This window comes from Oryctolagus cuniculus, chromosome 3, assembly GCF_964237555.1.
Source record: "Oryctolagus cuniculus chromosome 3, mOryCun1.1, whole genome shotgun sequence".
Lineage (NCBI taxonomy): Eukaryota > Metazoa > Chordata > Mammalia > Lagomorpha > Leporidae > Oryctolagus > Oryctolagus cuniculus.
This window is the reverse complement of record NC_091434.1, coordinates 37,239,706-37,255,647: the sequence shown is the minus strand read 5'-3', so window position 1 is coordinate 37,255,647 and position 15,942 is coordinate 37,239,706. Positions and strand designations below refer to the sequence as shown.

At 43.3% G+C, this 15,942-nt stretch overlaps 1 protein-coding gene across 10 annotated transcripts in view; it reads right to left on the bottom strand.

Moving 5' to 3' along the window:
• The window catches only part of ICA1L (islet cell autoantigen 1 like), a 94,788-nt gene that overhangs the window by 28,188 nt on the left and 50,658 nt on the right, over positions 1-15,942 (bottom strand). For all 10 annotated transcript variants that reach the window (XM_070070361.1, XM_070070365.1, XM_070070363.1 and 7 more), the window contains 2 exons: positions 11,375-11,460; positions 6,273-6,316 (listed from right to left, as the gene is read on the bottom strand). In XM_070070361.1, coding sequence (XP_069926462.1) covers positions 6,273-6,316; positions 11,375-11,460 — 130 coding nt within the window. The remainder of the gene's footprint in view (positions 1-6,272; positions 6,317-11,374; positions 11,461-15,942) is intronic.

The window sequence follows — 15,942 nt, the reverse complement described above, 5'->3', positions numbered from 1 at the left end:
ACAAAAAACAAAACAAAACAAAAAAAAACAGCTCCGTACAGACCCCAACTTAATTTCTGGACTTTCTTTCTCCCTTAAAGCCCTCACTCTCCTATGCATTTCTCTCACAAAATAAAAAGCTTTAAAAAAAAAAAAAAACAGCATGGGGGGCTGGAGCTGTGGCATAGGAGGCTAAGCCTCCACTTGCACCACTGGCATCCCATACAGGTGCAAGTTTGTGTCCTGGCTACTCCTCTTCTGATCCAGTTCTCAGTTTTTGGCCTGGGAAAGCAGTGGAAGATGGATGGCCCAAGTGCTTGGACTCCTGCACCTGAGTGGGAGACTGAGACAAAGTTCCTGGCTCCTGGCTTCAGATTGGCCCAGCGCCAGCTCTTACAGCCATCTGGGGAGTGAACCACCAGATACAAGAACTTTCTTTCTGTCTCTCCCTCTCTCTGTAACTCTGCCTCTCAAACAAATAAATAGAATCCTTTTAAAAAACCTGCATGGTACTGGCATTAAAGTAGACACACAGACCAGAAGAATAGAATAGAGATCACAGAAATAAACCCCACGCATCTACAGCAGATTCATGACAAAGCCATCAAAAGTACACACTGGAGAAAGGACAGCCTTTTCAATAAGTAGTACTGGGAAAACTGGATATCCATATGCAGAAGACTGAAATAGTCCCCTAGCCCCACTGGCCCATCTTACACAAACAATTACCTCCAAATGAATTAGTGGGGGCAGGATGGGGTTAGGTCAGCACTGAGGGGCAGTGAGTTAAGCTGCTAACTGCAATACCAGCATCCCAGATGGGTGCTGGCTCATGCCCTGCCTGCCCTACTTTCAATCCAGCGCCCTGCTAATGCACTTGGGAAAGCAGTAGAAGATGGCCCAAGTGCTTGGGCCCCTGCACCCACATGGGAGACCCAGATTGAGTTCCAGGCTCCTGACTTTGGTCTTGCCTAGCCCCAGCATTGTAGTATTGTGTCCATTCAGAGAGAAGGAAGATTCTCCCTGCCCACCCCCCATATCATCCTCTCTCTATTGTTCTACCTTTCAAATGAATAAATAAACAAACCTTTTTAAAAATGGATCAAGGCCAGCATTGTGGTATAGCAGGTAAAGCCACCAACTACAACCCCAGCATCTCTTATGGGTACCAGTTTGTGTCCCGGTTGCTCCACTTCTGATCCAGCTCCTCACTAATGGCCTGGGAAAAGCAGCAGAAGAAGGCCCAAGTGCTTGGGCATCTACCATCCACATGGGAGACCCGGAGGAGGCTCCTGGCTCCTGGCTTCAGCCTGGCCCAGCCGTGGGCCATTGCGGCCATCTTAGGAGTGAACCAGCAGATGGAAAATCAATTCATTCTCTCTCTCTCTCTCTCTCTCTCTCTCTCGGCCCCTTCCTCCCTCCTTGCCTCCCTCTGTGTAACTCTGACTTTCAAATAGTAAATAAATCTTTTTTTTTTCTTAAAAAAAAGGGATCAATGACCTAAACGTATGAATTAAAAGTACTCAAAGAAAACATATGGAGAACACTCAAGATGTTTTTATAGGCAATGAGTTTATAGACAAGTCTCTAGAAGAACAGACAGCAAAAGTAAAAATAGACAAACAAGGTAATATAGAAATAAAGTTTCTGCACAGCAGAAGAAAGGAGGCAATCAACACAGACAACTTCCAGAACGGAAAAAATACATGCAAACTGCTCACCTAAGGGTTGACGTCCAGAATACTCATATATAAGAAACTCAAAAATTTAGAAACAGCAAATCAAATTATCCAACTAAAATGGGTAAATGATAAAAATAGACAATTCTCAAAAGGAGAAATTCAAATGGCCAACAAATTTATGAAAAAATGCTCAATATCATTAGCTTTCAGGGGAATGCAAATCAAAATCACACTGAAATATCTCATTCCAGTTATAGTGGCTATGACCAAAAAAAAAAAAAAAAAAAACAACAACAACAACAAATGATGGCAACAATGTGGAGAAAATGGAATTCTTATACACTGATGGTGGGAATATAAATTACACAGCCATTATGGAGAATAGTATGATGGTTATTCTAAAAACTAAAAACAGACCTACCATATGATCCATCCATCCTATCTCTGGGTAGGATCCAAAGGAAATGAATGAGCATATCAAAGAGGTTGCTGCAACTCCTACGTTTATTATTCACAGTAGCTACGATGTAGAATTAACCTCGCTATTTATTGATGGATAAATGAAATGTGGTAGATACACACATTGGAATATTATTCAGCCATTAAAAAAGAATGAAATCATCATTTGTAGTACAATGGATGGAACTAGAGGACACCATGCTAAATGAAATGTCAGACACGGAAAGACAAATACTGCTTGTTCCCTCTCACATGCAGAGGTTAAAAAATGTTGATCTGAATGCAGAACAGTGATTACTAGAGCATAGACACAACTAGGTAGAAGGAACAAGTTCTAGTGTTCTACAGCATGATGAGGTAACTACAGTTATTATTATTATTATTATTTTTTGACAGGCAGAGTGGACAGTGAGAGAGAGAGACAGAAAGGTCTTCCTTTGCCGTTGGTTCACCCTCCAATGGCCGCCACAGATGGCGCGCTGCGGCCGGCGCGTTGCGGCCGGCGCACCGCGCAGTTCCGATGGCAGGAGCCAGGTACTTATCCGGGTCTCCCATGGGGTGCAGGGCCCAAGCACTTGGGCCATCCTCCACTGCACTCCCGGGCCACAGCAGAGAGCTGGCCTGGAAGAGGGGCAACCAGGACAGAATCCGGCACCCCGACGGGGACTAGAACCCAGTGTGCCGGCGCCACAAGGCGGAGGATTAGCCTAGTGAGCCGTGGCACCGGCCAAGGTAACTACAGTTATTATATATTTTATGAATTAATAGAAGAAAGGAGGTCAAAACTTTCATACATAAGGCAATGATAACCACAGAGAAACATTAATTACTCCAATTGATTCATACACACTGGATAATGGAATCATTCTTTTGGAGAAATATGACACTAGTCTGAAAACATATAAAATTATTAAGTATGAATATAAAATCCTTTAAATGTTTAAGGAGATGGATGGGGCTGGCATTGTGGTGCAGTGGGTTAAAGCCCTGGCCTAAAGCACCAGCATCCCATATGGGCACCGGTTCTAGTCCCCAGTGCTCCACTTCTGATCCAGCTCTCTGCTATGGCCTAGGAAAGCAGTAGAAGATGACCCAAGTGCTTGGGCCCCTGCACCCGCATGGGAGACCCGGAAGAAGCTCCTGGCTCCTGGCTTCAGATCGGCACAGCTCCAGCCGATGCAGCCAACTGGGGAGTGAACCAGTGGATGGAAGACCCCTCTCTCTGTCTCTACTTCTCTCTGTAACTCTTTCAAATAAATAAAATAAATCTTTAAAAAATGTTTAAGGAGATGGAAATACTGACTAATCTAATTTGATCCTTATTATATGAGGGGATTTCAAAGTTTCTGCAATATGGAATTAAAGGGTAAGTTTATTTTGGTGCATACATTTTGAGGTCCATGTATACTTTTTTCACAACACAAATTTTCCATGAACTTTTTTTCAATGACATCTTTATATGAAAAGCAGAGTGACAGAGAGAGAGAGAGCCAAAGAGAGAGAGAGAAAGTGAGCGAGCGCGCTTTTTTCATCTACTGGTTCACTCCCCAAATGTCCACAACAGCCAGATATGGGCCAGGCTGTAACCAAGAGCCAGAAAGGTCTCCAATATGGGTAGCAGGGGCCCAAATACTTGGGCCAACTTCAGCTGCCTTCCCAGGTGCATTTTCAGGGAGCTGGATCAGAAACAGAGCAGCCGGCTCTAATCAGTACTCCACTATGGGATGTTGGTGCTGCAAGCAATGCAGGCCCCACCATCCATGCACTTTTTGAAGACCCCTGTTATGCATGGATTTCAATATTTTTTTTGCACCAAAATATACTCATCTTGAATTACATTCTCTAGTAACTTTTCAAATTACCCTTGTGCATGTATCAAGTTATCATACTATCCCATAAATATGTAAATTAAAATAAGAAAAATTAAAAGTAAGTAAATAACTATAAGTAGTGGTATAACATGTTGAGACATATTTAAAAGGCATATACTGGGGGCCGGCACCACGGCTCACTGGGCTAATCCTCCGCCTGCGGCGCCAGCACTCCAGGTTCTAGTCCCGGTTGGGGCGCCGGTTCTGTCTCGGTTGCCCCTCTTCCAGTCCAGCTCTCTGCTGTGGCCTGGGAGAGCAGTGGAGGGTGGCCCAAGTGCTTGGGCCCCTGCACCTGCATGGGAGACCAGGAAGAAGCACCTGGCTCCTGGCTTCGGATCGGTGCCACCGGGACAGAATCCAGTGCCCGAACTGGGACTAGAACCCAGTGTGCCGGCACCGCAGGTGGAGGATTAGCCTATTGAGCCGCAGTGCTGGCTGTCTGATATATCTTTCTTTAAAATCCAGCTAAATCTCATGAGGGACATATCTAAGACACAAGTGTAAGGATAAGAAAAATTTTAAAATAAAAGTGTGAAAAAAGTGGTTAACATAAATATTAATCAAAAGAAAGCAGTAATTGACAATAATATATAAAGAAGGTTTTAAAAAGTGTTATTAAGGAGAGGAAAAATCACTATTTAATGGATAAAAGATTAATTCATCAAAAAGATTTTAAAAATTTTAAAATTATATATACCCTCATCATCCCCAAATCCTCAAAATATATCAAGTGGAAAATTACAGGAAGAAGTTGAAAATTTCAATTCAACAGTGGGAGAGTTTAAAACACATTTTCGACCTTTGATACATCAAGTAAAAACATAGTAAAGATACAGAAAACTTGGGGCAGCACAAATAACAAACTTAACAAGCACATGGAGCCTCCTGCATTCAACAGGGAGAGTACACGTTCTTCTCAAGGACATGACACATTCACAAATGGTGCCTACTTTATTCTGTAATGCAAGTCCTGATAACTCAAAGAATTAGTTCCACAGGAACAGATTCTCTGGCCATAATGCAGTTTAGTTAAAATCAAAACAAAATTAATTTCAACACCATAATTTGGCAAGTCCAGAAATACACTTCAAAATGGCTGTAAGTCATAAGATAAAATGAAAATTTTAAAATAATTTAAATTAAATGCAAATGAAAATACTATATATCAAAATTATGGATACCCACACAAAAGACAAAAGGTAGGAACTACTGACACGATCTACATCAGGTCTGAACCTCAAAAACATTAAATGAAGTGAGAGGCTAGACATGAGAAGACATATTGCAGAATTCTATTTATATGAAATGGCCAGGAAAGGCAAATACCTATATTCAGAAAGCAGGTTAGTGACTGGCTGGGAGTGGGAATGGGGATTATTGTAAATTGACAAATGGGATTTACTAAGTATAGTCTCTATTTATGTAAATATATGGGAATGATCTCACATTTATAGGTCACCTACTATGTGTTACGAAGTTTGTAAACATCAATCTCGCCGGCACCGCGGCTCACTAGGCTAATCCTCCGCCTTGCGGCGCTGGCACACTGGGTTCTAGTCCCGGTCGGGGCGCTGGATTCTGTCCCGGTTGCCCCTCTTCCAGGCCAGCTCTCTGCTGTGGCCAGGGAGTGCAGTGGAGGATGGCCCAAGTGCTTGGGCCCCGCACCTGCATGGGAGACCAGGAGAAGCACCTGGCTCTTGGCTTCGGATCAGCACCGTGCGCCGGTCACAGCGCGCCGGCCGCGGTGGCCATTGGAGGGTGAACCAACGGCAATGGAAGACCTTTCTCTCTGTCTCTATCTCACTGTCCACTCTGCCTTTAAAAAAAAAATAATCAATCTCTAGTCCTAATGTCCCTGGTAAGGAGGGCAGAAATGACTCATATTTCAGATGAGACTATTGCTAGAGGCAAAAAAGGTTTATTTTTAAAAGCCCAATTTAGGCTGAGATTTTCCTGGTTCCAAAGTCTGTCATCTTTTTTAGCCACAATGATTCAAATACATGTTGGCTGCATGTACAAATATGTTTTGCAAAATAAGAACACAAATTAAATCTGAAGAAAAACTCATAACTTAATCAGGTGACCCTCAGCCTCCCTAAAAACTCCCAGGCCCTCCAACCAGGTTACCTTACAAGGTAACTCAAGGAGTGTTTGATGACAAATGACGTAACATGTTTTCTTAATTGAATAGACATTAACACAGTCTCTCTCAAAAGGTTGTGATAAATTGTTCTGACATTTAAGATATGTTCATTGCCAAATAATGAATTCACAATCTTACCTGGCTCATTCCCTAAGCTCACTTCCTCATCTGACAATGCTAACCTGAAAGAAAAAAAATAGATTTTGATTAAAATATATTTGAGATTCATCTTCCCCAAATAGTTTTAAAACATTTTTTTTTTAATTTAAGAGACATACAAAATAGTTGTCTGGTAGATCTCCTAAGATCTATGTCTAAGAATATTTCCTACTTCTTACATAGTGCTATACAGAATGCACAAACCTGTCACCCACTATTCTTCCAGTAACCATTTACTGAGTATCCACATCATGACATCAGCACCACACGTGCTAAACACAGGCTGGGCATGACTTACCCAAAATACAGAATGTTCCAAAATCTGAAACTTTGAGTATTCATATCATGCAACTAGTAGAAAATTCCATGCCAAGAAACTTTGTTACATGCACAAAGTCATTTAAAATACTGTATAAAATTACCTTCACCCTATGTGTATAAGGTATATATGAAACATAAATGAATTTCATATTTTGATTTGAGTTCCTTCCCCATATCTAATTTTATATATATGCAACTATTAAAAAAATCTGAAATCTCAAACAATTCTGGTTCCAAGCATTTTTTTTTTTGTAAGCAATTCTCAGCATGTACAACATCTTGGGAGACCTATACCAAAGAACTAGCATACAAAACTTCATCAGCATAGCCCTGACTGTTAATGAACAACTTAATACATTATCCCTCTTAGTAGTTTTTTTGTCTGTTCTACTTAATATGACTGGTTTAATTCTGTAATTAATACACAGTTATTCTTAAGTGTTGAAATTTAACTGAAATGTGATCCCTGTTAAACATAAGAGTAGGAATAAGAGAGGGAAGAGATATATAATTTGGGACATGCTCAAGCTGACTTGCCCCAAATGGTAGAGTTAGAAACATACCAGGGGACTCCAATTTAATCCCATCAAGGTGGCATGTACCAATGCCATCTCACTATTCCAAGTGATCAATTTCAGTTCACAATTGATCATACTGAAAGGACTAAGAGTCAAAGGGAGCACATAAACAAGTCTAGTACCTGCTAACACTAACCGATAGAATAAATAAAGGGGAGAGTGATCCAACATGGGAAGTGAGATACTCAGCAGACTCATAGAATGGCAGATGTCCTGAATAGCACTCTGGCCTCAGAATCAGCCCTAAAGGCATTCGGATCTGGCTGAAAAGCCCATGAGAGTATTTCAGGCATGGAAAGCCAAGACACTGTGGCAAAAGATCTCTGTGAGTGAGATCTCAGTGGAAAGAACAGGTCTTCAAAGAAGGAGGTACCTTTCTCTGAAGGGAGGAGAGAACCTCCACTTTGACTATGACCTTGTCTAAACAAGATAAGAATCGGAGAACTCAGAGGGCTTCCATAGCCTTGGGAACTCATGACTGGAGCATAGGGAGACTACTGATGCCATAGACAGGAGTGTCAATTGGTAAAGTCAACAACAGGAGTCACTGTGCACTTACTCCTCATGTAGGATCTCTGTCCTTAATGTGCTGTGCATTGAGATTTAATGCTATAACGAGTACTCAAACAATATATTTCACTTTGTGTTTCTATGGGGGTGTAAACTGTTGAAATCTTTACTTAATGCATACTAAACTGATCCTCTGTAAAAAAAAAAAAATTATCAACTCCCAACTTGACTCTCACTGGGATTAAACATGACAATAGGTCTGATCTGATTTCATCATCATTTAAAAAAAATCATCTATTATTCCTCACTTTATGTTTCTGTGTGGGAGCAAACTGTTGAAATCCTTACTTAATGTATACTAAGCTGATCTTCTGTATATTAAGATAATCGAAAATGAATCTTGATGTGAATGGAAGGGGAGAGGGAGTGGGAAAGGGGAGGGCTGTGGGTGGGAGGGACGGTATGGGGGGGAAGCCATTGTAATCCATAAATCGTACTTTGGAAATTTATATTCATTAAATAAAAGTTTAAAAAAAAAAACAACTTCATTTTTCTGTTCAAGAATCCATGGGAACTCAATAGAGGGAACTGAAGAGCTTCTGAAAAAGTGGGGCACTTTATTTTGAAGAAAAAAAAAGTGACCTTCATGGGGAAAAAATATCAGCCTAAAATATTCTCAAACAATCCTAATTTTGAATATTTATAGCATTCTTTTTTTTTAAAAAAAGATTTATTTATTTATTCAAAACTCAGAGTTACACAGAGAGAAGAGAGGCAGAAAGAGAGGGAGGTCTTCCATCCGATGGTTCATTCCCCAATTGGCTGCAACGGCTGGAGCTGTGCCAATCTGAAGCCAGGAGCCAGGAGCTTCTTCCAGGTCTCCCATGCAGGTGCAGGGGCCCAAGGACTTGAGCCGTCTTCCACTGCTTTCCCAGGGCACAGCAAAGAGCTGGATGGGAAGTGGAGCAGCCGGGTCTCAAACTGGCACCCATATGGGATGCCAGCACTTCAGGCCAGGGCGTTAATCCGCTGTGCCATAGCGCCAGCCCCTATGGCATTCATTTTTTGTAATAATCAAAAAGTGAGACAAAAAAATCAAATATAGGGATGAGTGTTATGATTCAGCATGTTAAGCCACTACTTGGGACACTCACATCCTGTATCAGAGTGCTTAAGTCTTGGTTACTCCATGCTTCTGATCCAGCTTCCTGCTAATGCACCTGGGAGAGCAGATGATGGTCCCAGCCACCGTGTGGGAGATACATATGGAGTTCATGGCTCCTGTCTTCAACCTGACCTAGCCCCAGTTGTGAGCATTTGAGGAGTAACCAATAGATGAAACATCTCTCTTTCTCTTCTTGTCATTGTTTCAAAAACTATTTATAAAGAAAAAAAAGGAATCCAATACAGATATAGAAATTATTTATGAGCATAACCCCACAATTACTAGCTTTTTAAATATTATTTGAGAGGCAAAGAGTCAAAGAGAAAGAGAGAGAGAGACTCTCATCCAGTGGTTCAATCCCCAAATATTTGTTACACCTGGGATTTGGCCATGCTGAAGCCAAGAACTCAGTCCAAGTCTCCTACGTGGATGGCAGAAATTCAATTCCTGGAGTCATCCCTGCTGCCTCCCAGGGTCTGCATCAGCGGGAAGCTGGAGTCAGGAGCTGGAGCTGGACATTGAACCCAGGTACTCTGAAGTGGACGTGGGTGTCTTAGCTGGCATCACAACTGCTAGAGTCAGTGCCTCCTCTTGGAAGTGGTTGTCATTGTGTTGTGTTGTTTTTGAAAGTTTTACTTATTTATTTGTAAGTCAGAGTTACAGAGAGAGAGGAGAAGGGAGAGGAAGAGAGAGACAGCCTTCCCTGCTAGGCCACAAAGCCAGCCCCTTGTTGTTTCTTAAAGATGTATTCATCGGGGCTCACACCGTGATGCTGCAGGTTAAGCCACTGCTTGCGATGCCAGCAGTCCATACGGGAGCAGGTTGGAGTCCCAGCTGCTCCACTTTCAATCCAGCTCTCTAGTAATGCACCTGGGAAAGCAGAAGATGGCCCAGGCGCTTGGTCCCTGCCACCCATGTATGAGACCGAGACGGAGTTCCAGCCTTCTGTCTTCTGCCTGACCCAACCCCTGCCATTGAGGCCATTTGGGGAGTGAATGAGCTGATTGAAGATCTCTCCCTCTCTCTCTGTCACCCTCTCTCCATGACACTCTCAAAAAAAATAAATAAATAAAGCTTAAAAAAGGATTTATTTATTGATTTACTTGAAAGGCAGAACAAGAGAGAGAATATGAATTCCACCAGCTGGTTCAGTGGCTCACTACCCAAATGCTGAAAACAACCAGCTCTGTCTCAGGTCAAAGCCAGGAGCCTGAAGCTATCAGGGTCTCCTCCATGGGTAGCAGGGGCCCCAGTACACAGGCCATCTTCTGTTGCCTTCCCAAGTGCATTGGCAGGAAGCTGGATCAGACTGCTGGAGCAGTCTGGACTTGAATTGGCACTTGGATTTAGGATGCCAGCCGTCACAAGAGGTGGCTAAACTGGCTCACAACAACAGTCCCTGGAGGTTGTTTTAAGTTTTTAAAGACATTTAAAAAGCAACACAGTGTTTCTCTGCAAACTTCACAAATAGATACTTATGAATTAGAATGAAATTTCCAATGATTTTTACCAACTTGGATGAGAGAGAAGGCAAAATGCTTGGAAATCTATTAACACGAAAAGTAGCTTTCACAATACTACAGGTGCATGAGAAGATGTGGAAGAAAACTTCCATGAAAGACGAGAACAGAGGGGCTAGCGTTGTGGCACAGTGTGTTAAGCTTGGGATGCCAGCATCCCATATGAACACTAGTTGGAGTTCCAGCTGCCCACTTCCAATCCAGCTCCCTGCTAATACACCTGGGAAAGTAGCAGAAATGCCTTATGTTTAAAATCACCTTCTGCTCAACAATACAGGCTTGTCACTGTTTGGTCTTAGATTTTGTGTGATTGTTCTTAGTCCGATCTGGATAAAATGGGAATTAAATGACAGCTCTGAGAGGAACACAAAAAAACAAGGTAACAAAAGGAAAACAGGCAAATGAAGGATAGATGAGGGTTCTTCCTAATACGTATGGAGAACTGAATTAAAAGTTTATTTTGGTGCAAAATAATTTTGGAATCCATTCACAGAGTTCTTTTTCAAAATATGCATTTGCATACACTTTGTGAAGATCCCTTAGCTACATGAATTTCAATTTTTTTGCACCAAGATGAGTTCATCTTTCAATTCCAATTTTCTGCAGACATTTGTAAGTACCCCCACATATGTCATGGTGCAAAACCAGTGCCTCTGTATTGGTGGCAGAGGTGGATTATGCAAGGGTGTGTCCTATGGCTGCTGGCCCCAGCCCCCTCTTCTCTCCAGCTGTCCTTTCTGGGAGTCATTAGAGGAACTCAGGGCTCTCAATAAAATGCTTAAGCTCTGCAGTAATTCCCACAGCCTGTTTGTTACACCTGTCACCTTCTCTGCCTGCCAGAGAAAAAAATAATATAAGGCTTCAAAACCAATGTTCAGTGTAGTCTGGAAAAATGACTGAAGCATTCAGTAACCCTTCAGAAAAGAAACAATTCTTCCACATACATCCGTGATGGTATCCAGGACCTCTTTTATAACATCTGCTTACTTGTGGAGGTTTTTGCTAAGAAAGCTGCTTTCTGTTTGTTCTTCTTTGTGGTCTTCAATAAGCTTGCTTGGAGTGTCTTGTAGTTGCTAAGGTTAAAGAAATTCAATGTTAAGTAGATGGAAAGAATTGGTCTCTCTCGCTCTGCAGACAAAATAAGAAAATCTAAAGGACGGTATAAAACAGGACTAGTTCTGAAGTACAGAGTGAGATATACTAGAAACATGTGCTAATGTAATTCAGAGCACATTTCCTCAAGTGTTTATCCTGGCTGCCCGTGGCAACCACACACACTGTGATGTGGACTAGCCACTGGTCGGCTTAACTGCTTGGTGACAGTCTAAAGATGACTAGAGCTTTGTTTATAGCCTTACTGCAATGTTTAAACATGAGGGGGCTTTATCTAAGTTCATGGAAAATGAGAATTATGAAAAACATGCATGATTTGCAAAAGTTTTTGCACCAAAATAAATTTCTCTTTTAATTCCATTTTCCCACAAACTTTTGAAGTAATTTTATACAGCGAAAGATTTGCAACTTTAGTTCTGACCAGAAATTGCACATAAAGTTTGTCTAAATATACAGTATGCTATCCAATGATAACATCTGTCACAGAAAAAGTGAAAAAACAAAACACAATACAATCCAAGGATAACTTTTGTCTGGACAATACCATGTCAGAACATGACTTAAAAATCCATCCCCAAACCCAGGAATACGTGGTGACAGGCTATGAGCCCATCAGAGATACCAAGTCTAGCTTTAGCAAACCTCCCAGCAACACCCTTCCAGCCCTATTGAAAATAAGGCAGGATAATAAGGTCAAACCTAGCCTACCAGAAATGAAGAAATGATTATTATGGTGAGACTTCTGGATAAGCCATAGGCAAAGGTGATGGGAAGATATAGAAATATTCAAAGCATTATTAATCATAGCCCAAAAGGTCCTTTTACAGGTACATGTTATGGAAAGACCTAATTTGACATGTCAGGCTCTTCAGCTGCACTGAGACATATATAAAGACCATGAATGGCATGGTTTTGGGATCTTGATCCACATCTGTGACATTGGTATAGAAGTAAAAGAAGGAAAATTTTCTTTTAAAATTGTCAAGTAGATCCATAGCTAGATTTACTTTGTCATGGGCACAGTAAACAGGCAAACCCTCCCCCCACCCCTTTTTTTTTTCAAAATCCAAACAAAGGGAGAGAGTTTTACTAATGACTTAAAATTTAATAAATGAGGTGGTCATCATTTTTGACATAGCTTTCTGCATGGGCATGGTCTACTTCAAAGAAGAACCACTATCAGAACATGTCTGTGACTACAGATTTCTAGTTTAGGCCACCAAAGATTAGGGTCAGAGCACCCCCTTGAATTGCATTCTCTTAAGGGTTTCCTCTGGTCTGCGTTGACGAAAACCAGGAGGAAGGGGAAGCTGGGCTGCAGAGGTGGTGCAGAGATGGGTGGCAGGCCAAGTAGTGGCTGCTTTACGCAGTGATCTGCCATGGAGGGGACCCAGCAGGCCAGTCCACTGCATTGGTTTTTGATGTTGTGGGCAGGGGCTTCAGCAGAAGTCAGCTTGTGAAGAGCCCTGGCAGCTATGCCACCCGAGTTGGGTCACTGGAAATGGACCTGCCTGGAGTCCAGGGCCTCCAGGTCAGAGCCACAGGCCTTGTTTGCTCTAAGCTGAAAAGCCAAGCCCTTCACTCGCCCCAGCTTCCAAGGCAACCACTGCCATAGAGGGGGACAGCCAGGTAGGGTAGGCAACATTGCTGGCAGAACTGTCTATTAACTGTTTTCCTTCTAGAAATGCCACCTACTTTCTCTTCAAGCCAGCTCTCCTCCCAGGCCAGCTGGGTGGTGGAGATCAACAGGGTGCCTCCTTTAGGATGTACCACATGTGAAGAGATATGGATGGGTCTGCGCCTCGTGGCCTTCAGCCCACCTGATTATTTTTTAAGCCCTTTCTGTCAGTTTGTATTTGCCTCTCAATGAAAGAAAAAAAATACAAACTTGCTCATGGTTTGGACACTTTTCTTGACTCTGTCCTTGGTTTTGGATCCTGTGATTTTAGATCCTGTGAGTTTAAACTGCTTGCTAGATTTGTTTTCTCTGGACTTAAAAAAGTAAAATTCTAGGTGGCCATGCACATGAACCCTCAATGGAAGTGTTAGGTAGGAAGTCAGATATGAGCTTATGTGTATGTGACAAAGGTCTAAGAAGACATCTATGTCCAGCATATGCAGCTCAAAGTCATCCCAATAACCTTATCTACATCCTGCCCTGCCCCTCCTACCCGATAACCTGCCAGGTGGAGGTCCCCGCCCTTCTGCCTGATAACCTTCCAGGTGCAGCCCAGTATCTGCACTTCAATATCCTGCCCATCCTTCCTCTAACCCAGGACGCCAGCCAGGCTTCCCCTGTCTGATAACTTCAGGGGGAAAACTCAGGAGTTTTTAGTATTTACATCCAAAAAGTCCTTTGTTCCAAGAGGAGCTAAGGCCCATTCCCTTAAACCACCACAGTGCGCTCAGTCCTCTGCCTCTATGCTGAGCCGCCCATCTGGCCTGGCCAGGTGTACTCTTTCCACTCAACCATGTAACCCCACTCTTCCCCAGTCTGAGCGACTGGGCACTCTTTCTCAGGTTCTGTCTGGAGAGGTGCCCATCTGTTCTGATGGATGTCCCTTCCCTAATAAACCTTGCTATTTGTGTTAGGAAACTGGCGCAGTTGGCCGCATGGCCCAGCTACCTGAGCCAGGCACCACCCCCATCCTAATGGGATTGGTTGCTCCTGCTTCCCTGCCCACCCTCAGGCAAAGTTTTAAAAGGGCCTGTTCCTGAACACGTGTTCTCTTGGCCCTTCTCTCCTGCTCTCTTTCAGTTCCTCTCTCTAGCCTCCTCCTCTGGGCTCTTGGCTCTGTTCTCCTCTCTCCTCTTCTCTGCTCTATCTTCTCTCTGTTTCTCTCTTATATTCTCTTTCTCTCTTTTCCTTCGCCGCCCCTTCACTCCAGTCTGTAGGGTGTTCCCCAACAAACCCTTTCCCTTACTCCGGTGTCCGGTGTGCTTTGTGACGGCTAACATTAAGATATAACAATTTGCTTTCCACTTACTCTGTCTCACGCCTGAATTCTTCCTTGGGTGAAGACAAGAACCCTGCCATTCACTGGTAACAGAAGCAGTTTCTGCAGCTGGCCCTGCATCCCCCTAGAGAAGCCACCTCCTGCTGCAACCCTGCCTTGACTCCCCTTCCCAAAGACGCCCCTTTGCAGCATGAAGCAGCCAGAGCGATGACCGCCCAGTTCCCACTAACAGATGTTAGGGCTTCCATCTCCAGGAGGAGGGAATGTGAGAAGTCAGATGGGTTAATAGTCAGGGATCCCAATGGAATTTGGGGTGTAAAATACTTGCTTCCTTCCCCAAAACTTTATCTTTAGCAAGAACTAACAGGCTGCCCTCCTTCCTTCGGAATCTCCAAATTTACCATGAGAATAGCAAGTAGCTCCCCCAGAGCTCATAGCTTATTGTGAAAACAAGTTATCTACCCCACCCCTTAGCAGGCCAGACAGGATGGAGAACTGTAAATGGGGTCCCCACCCAGTAACCAAATGCCAATCTGATTCTGAAGTTTTTTTTTTTTTTTTTCCCTTCAAAATTCTACTTAAAGCCCACTGCCACCAGTCCCCTTCAGGTTTTCCTCTCTTGGACACGCCCCTCCATGCCACTCTGGCTGGAGGTCCTTGATTCTAATAAATACTTTCAAATCTCCAAATTGTCAAGTAGGTAATCTGGTCAATTTTGAAAACACATAACAATTTTCAATCACTTGTTCTTCTTAAGTTTTCTTATCTCTTTTGCATTTTAAAACTTTCTTTTTCCTTTCTCCTCTTTCCCCTCTGCCCTACTACTATTTTGAGCCTGCCAGCATGTGTTTTGGTGTTGCAGGCAGCTTTCAGAATCAGGGAAGCGCTGATCCTTGGCTGAAAGAGGGTGGGAAAATGTGTTTGAGTGTTTTGTAAATTTGAAAATAGGCTTGTTAGGAAAATGGCACAGTTTTATCTATGGCGTGATCCACACCCTGACACCATCCTAGGCTCTAGCCCCACTACCATTGCTGGAAGCCAGGTGGCCACATGAGGTGGCCACATGGCCCAACCACCGGTATCAAGCTGCTCCTCCTGCTTCCCTGCCCGGCCCCACCCCCACCCCGCAAGTTTTTTTTTTTTACAGGTAGAGTTATAGACAGTGAGAGACAGAGAAAGGTCTACCTTCCGTTGTTTCACCTCCCAAATAGCTGCTACGGCCCGCGCACTGCACCGATCCGAAGCTGGGAGCCAGGTGCTTCCTCCTGGTCTCCCATGTGGGTGCAGGGCCCAAGGACCTGGGCCATCCTCCACTGCCTTCCTGGGCCACAACAGAGAGCTGAACTGGAAGAGGAGCAACCAAGACAGAACCGGCGCCCCAACTGGGACTAGAACCCAGGGTGCCGGCACCGCAGGCAGAGGATTAGCCTAGTGAGCCGCGGCACCAGCCTGGCAAAGTTTTAAAAGGACCTGTTCCTGAGCACA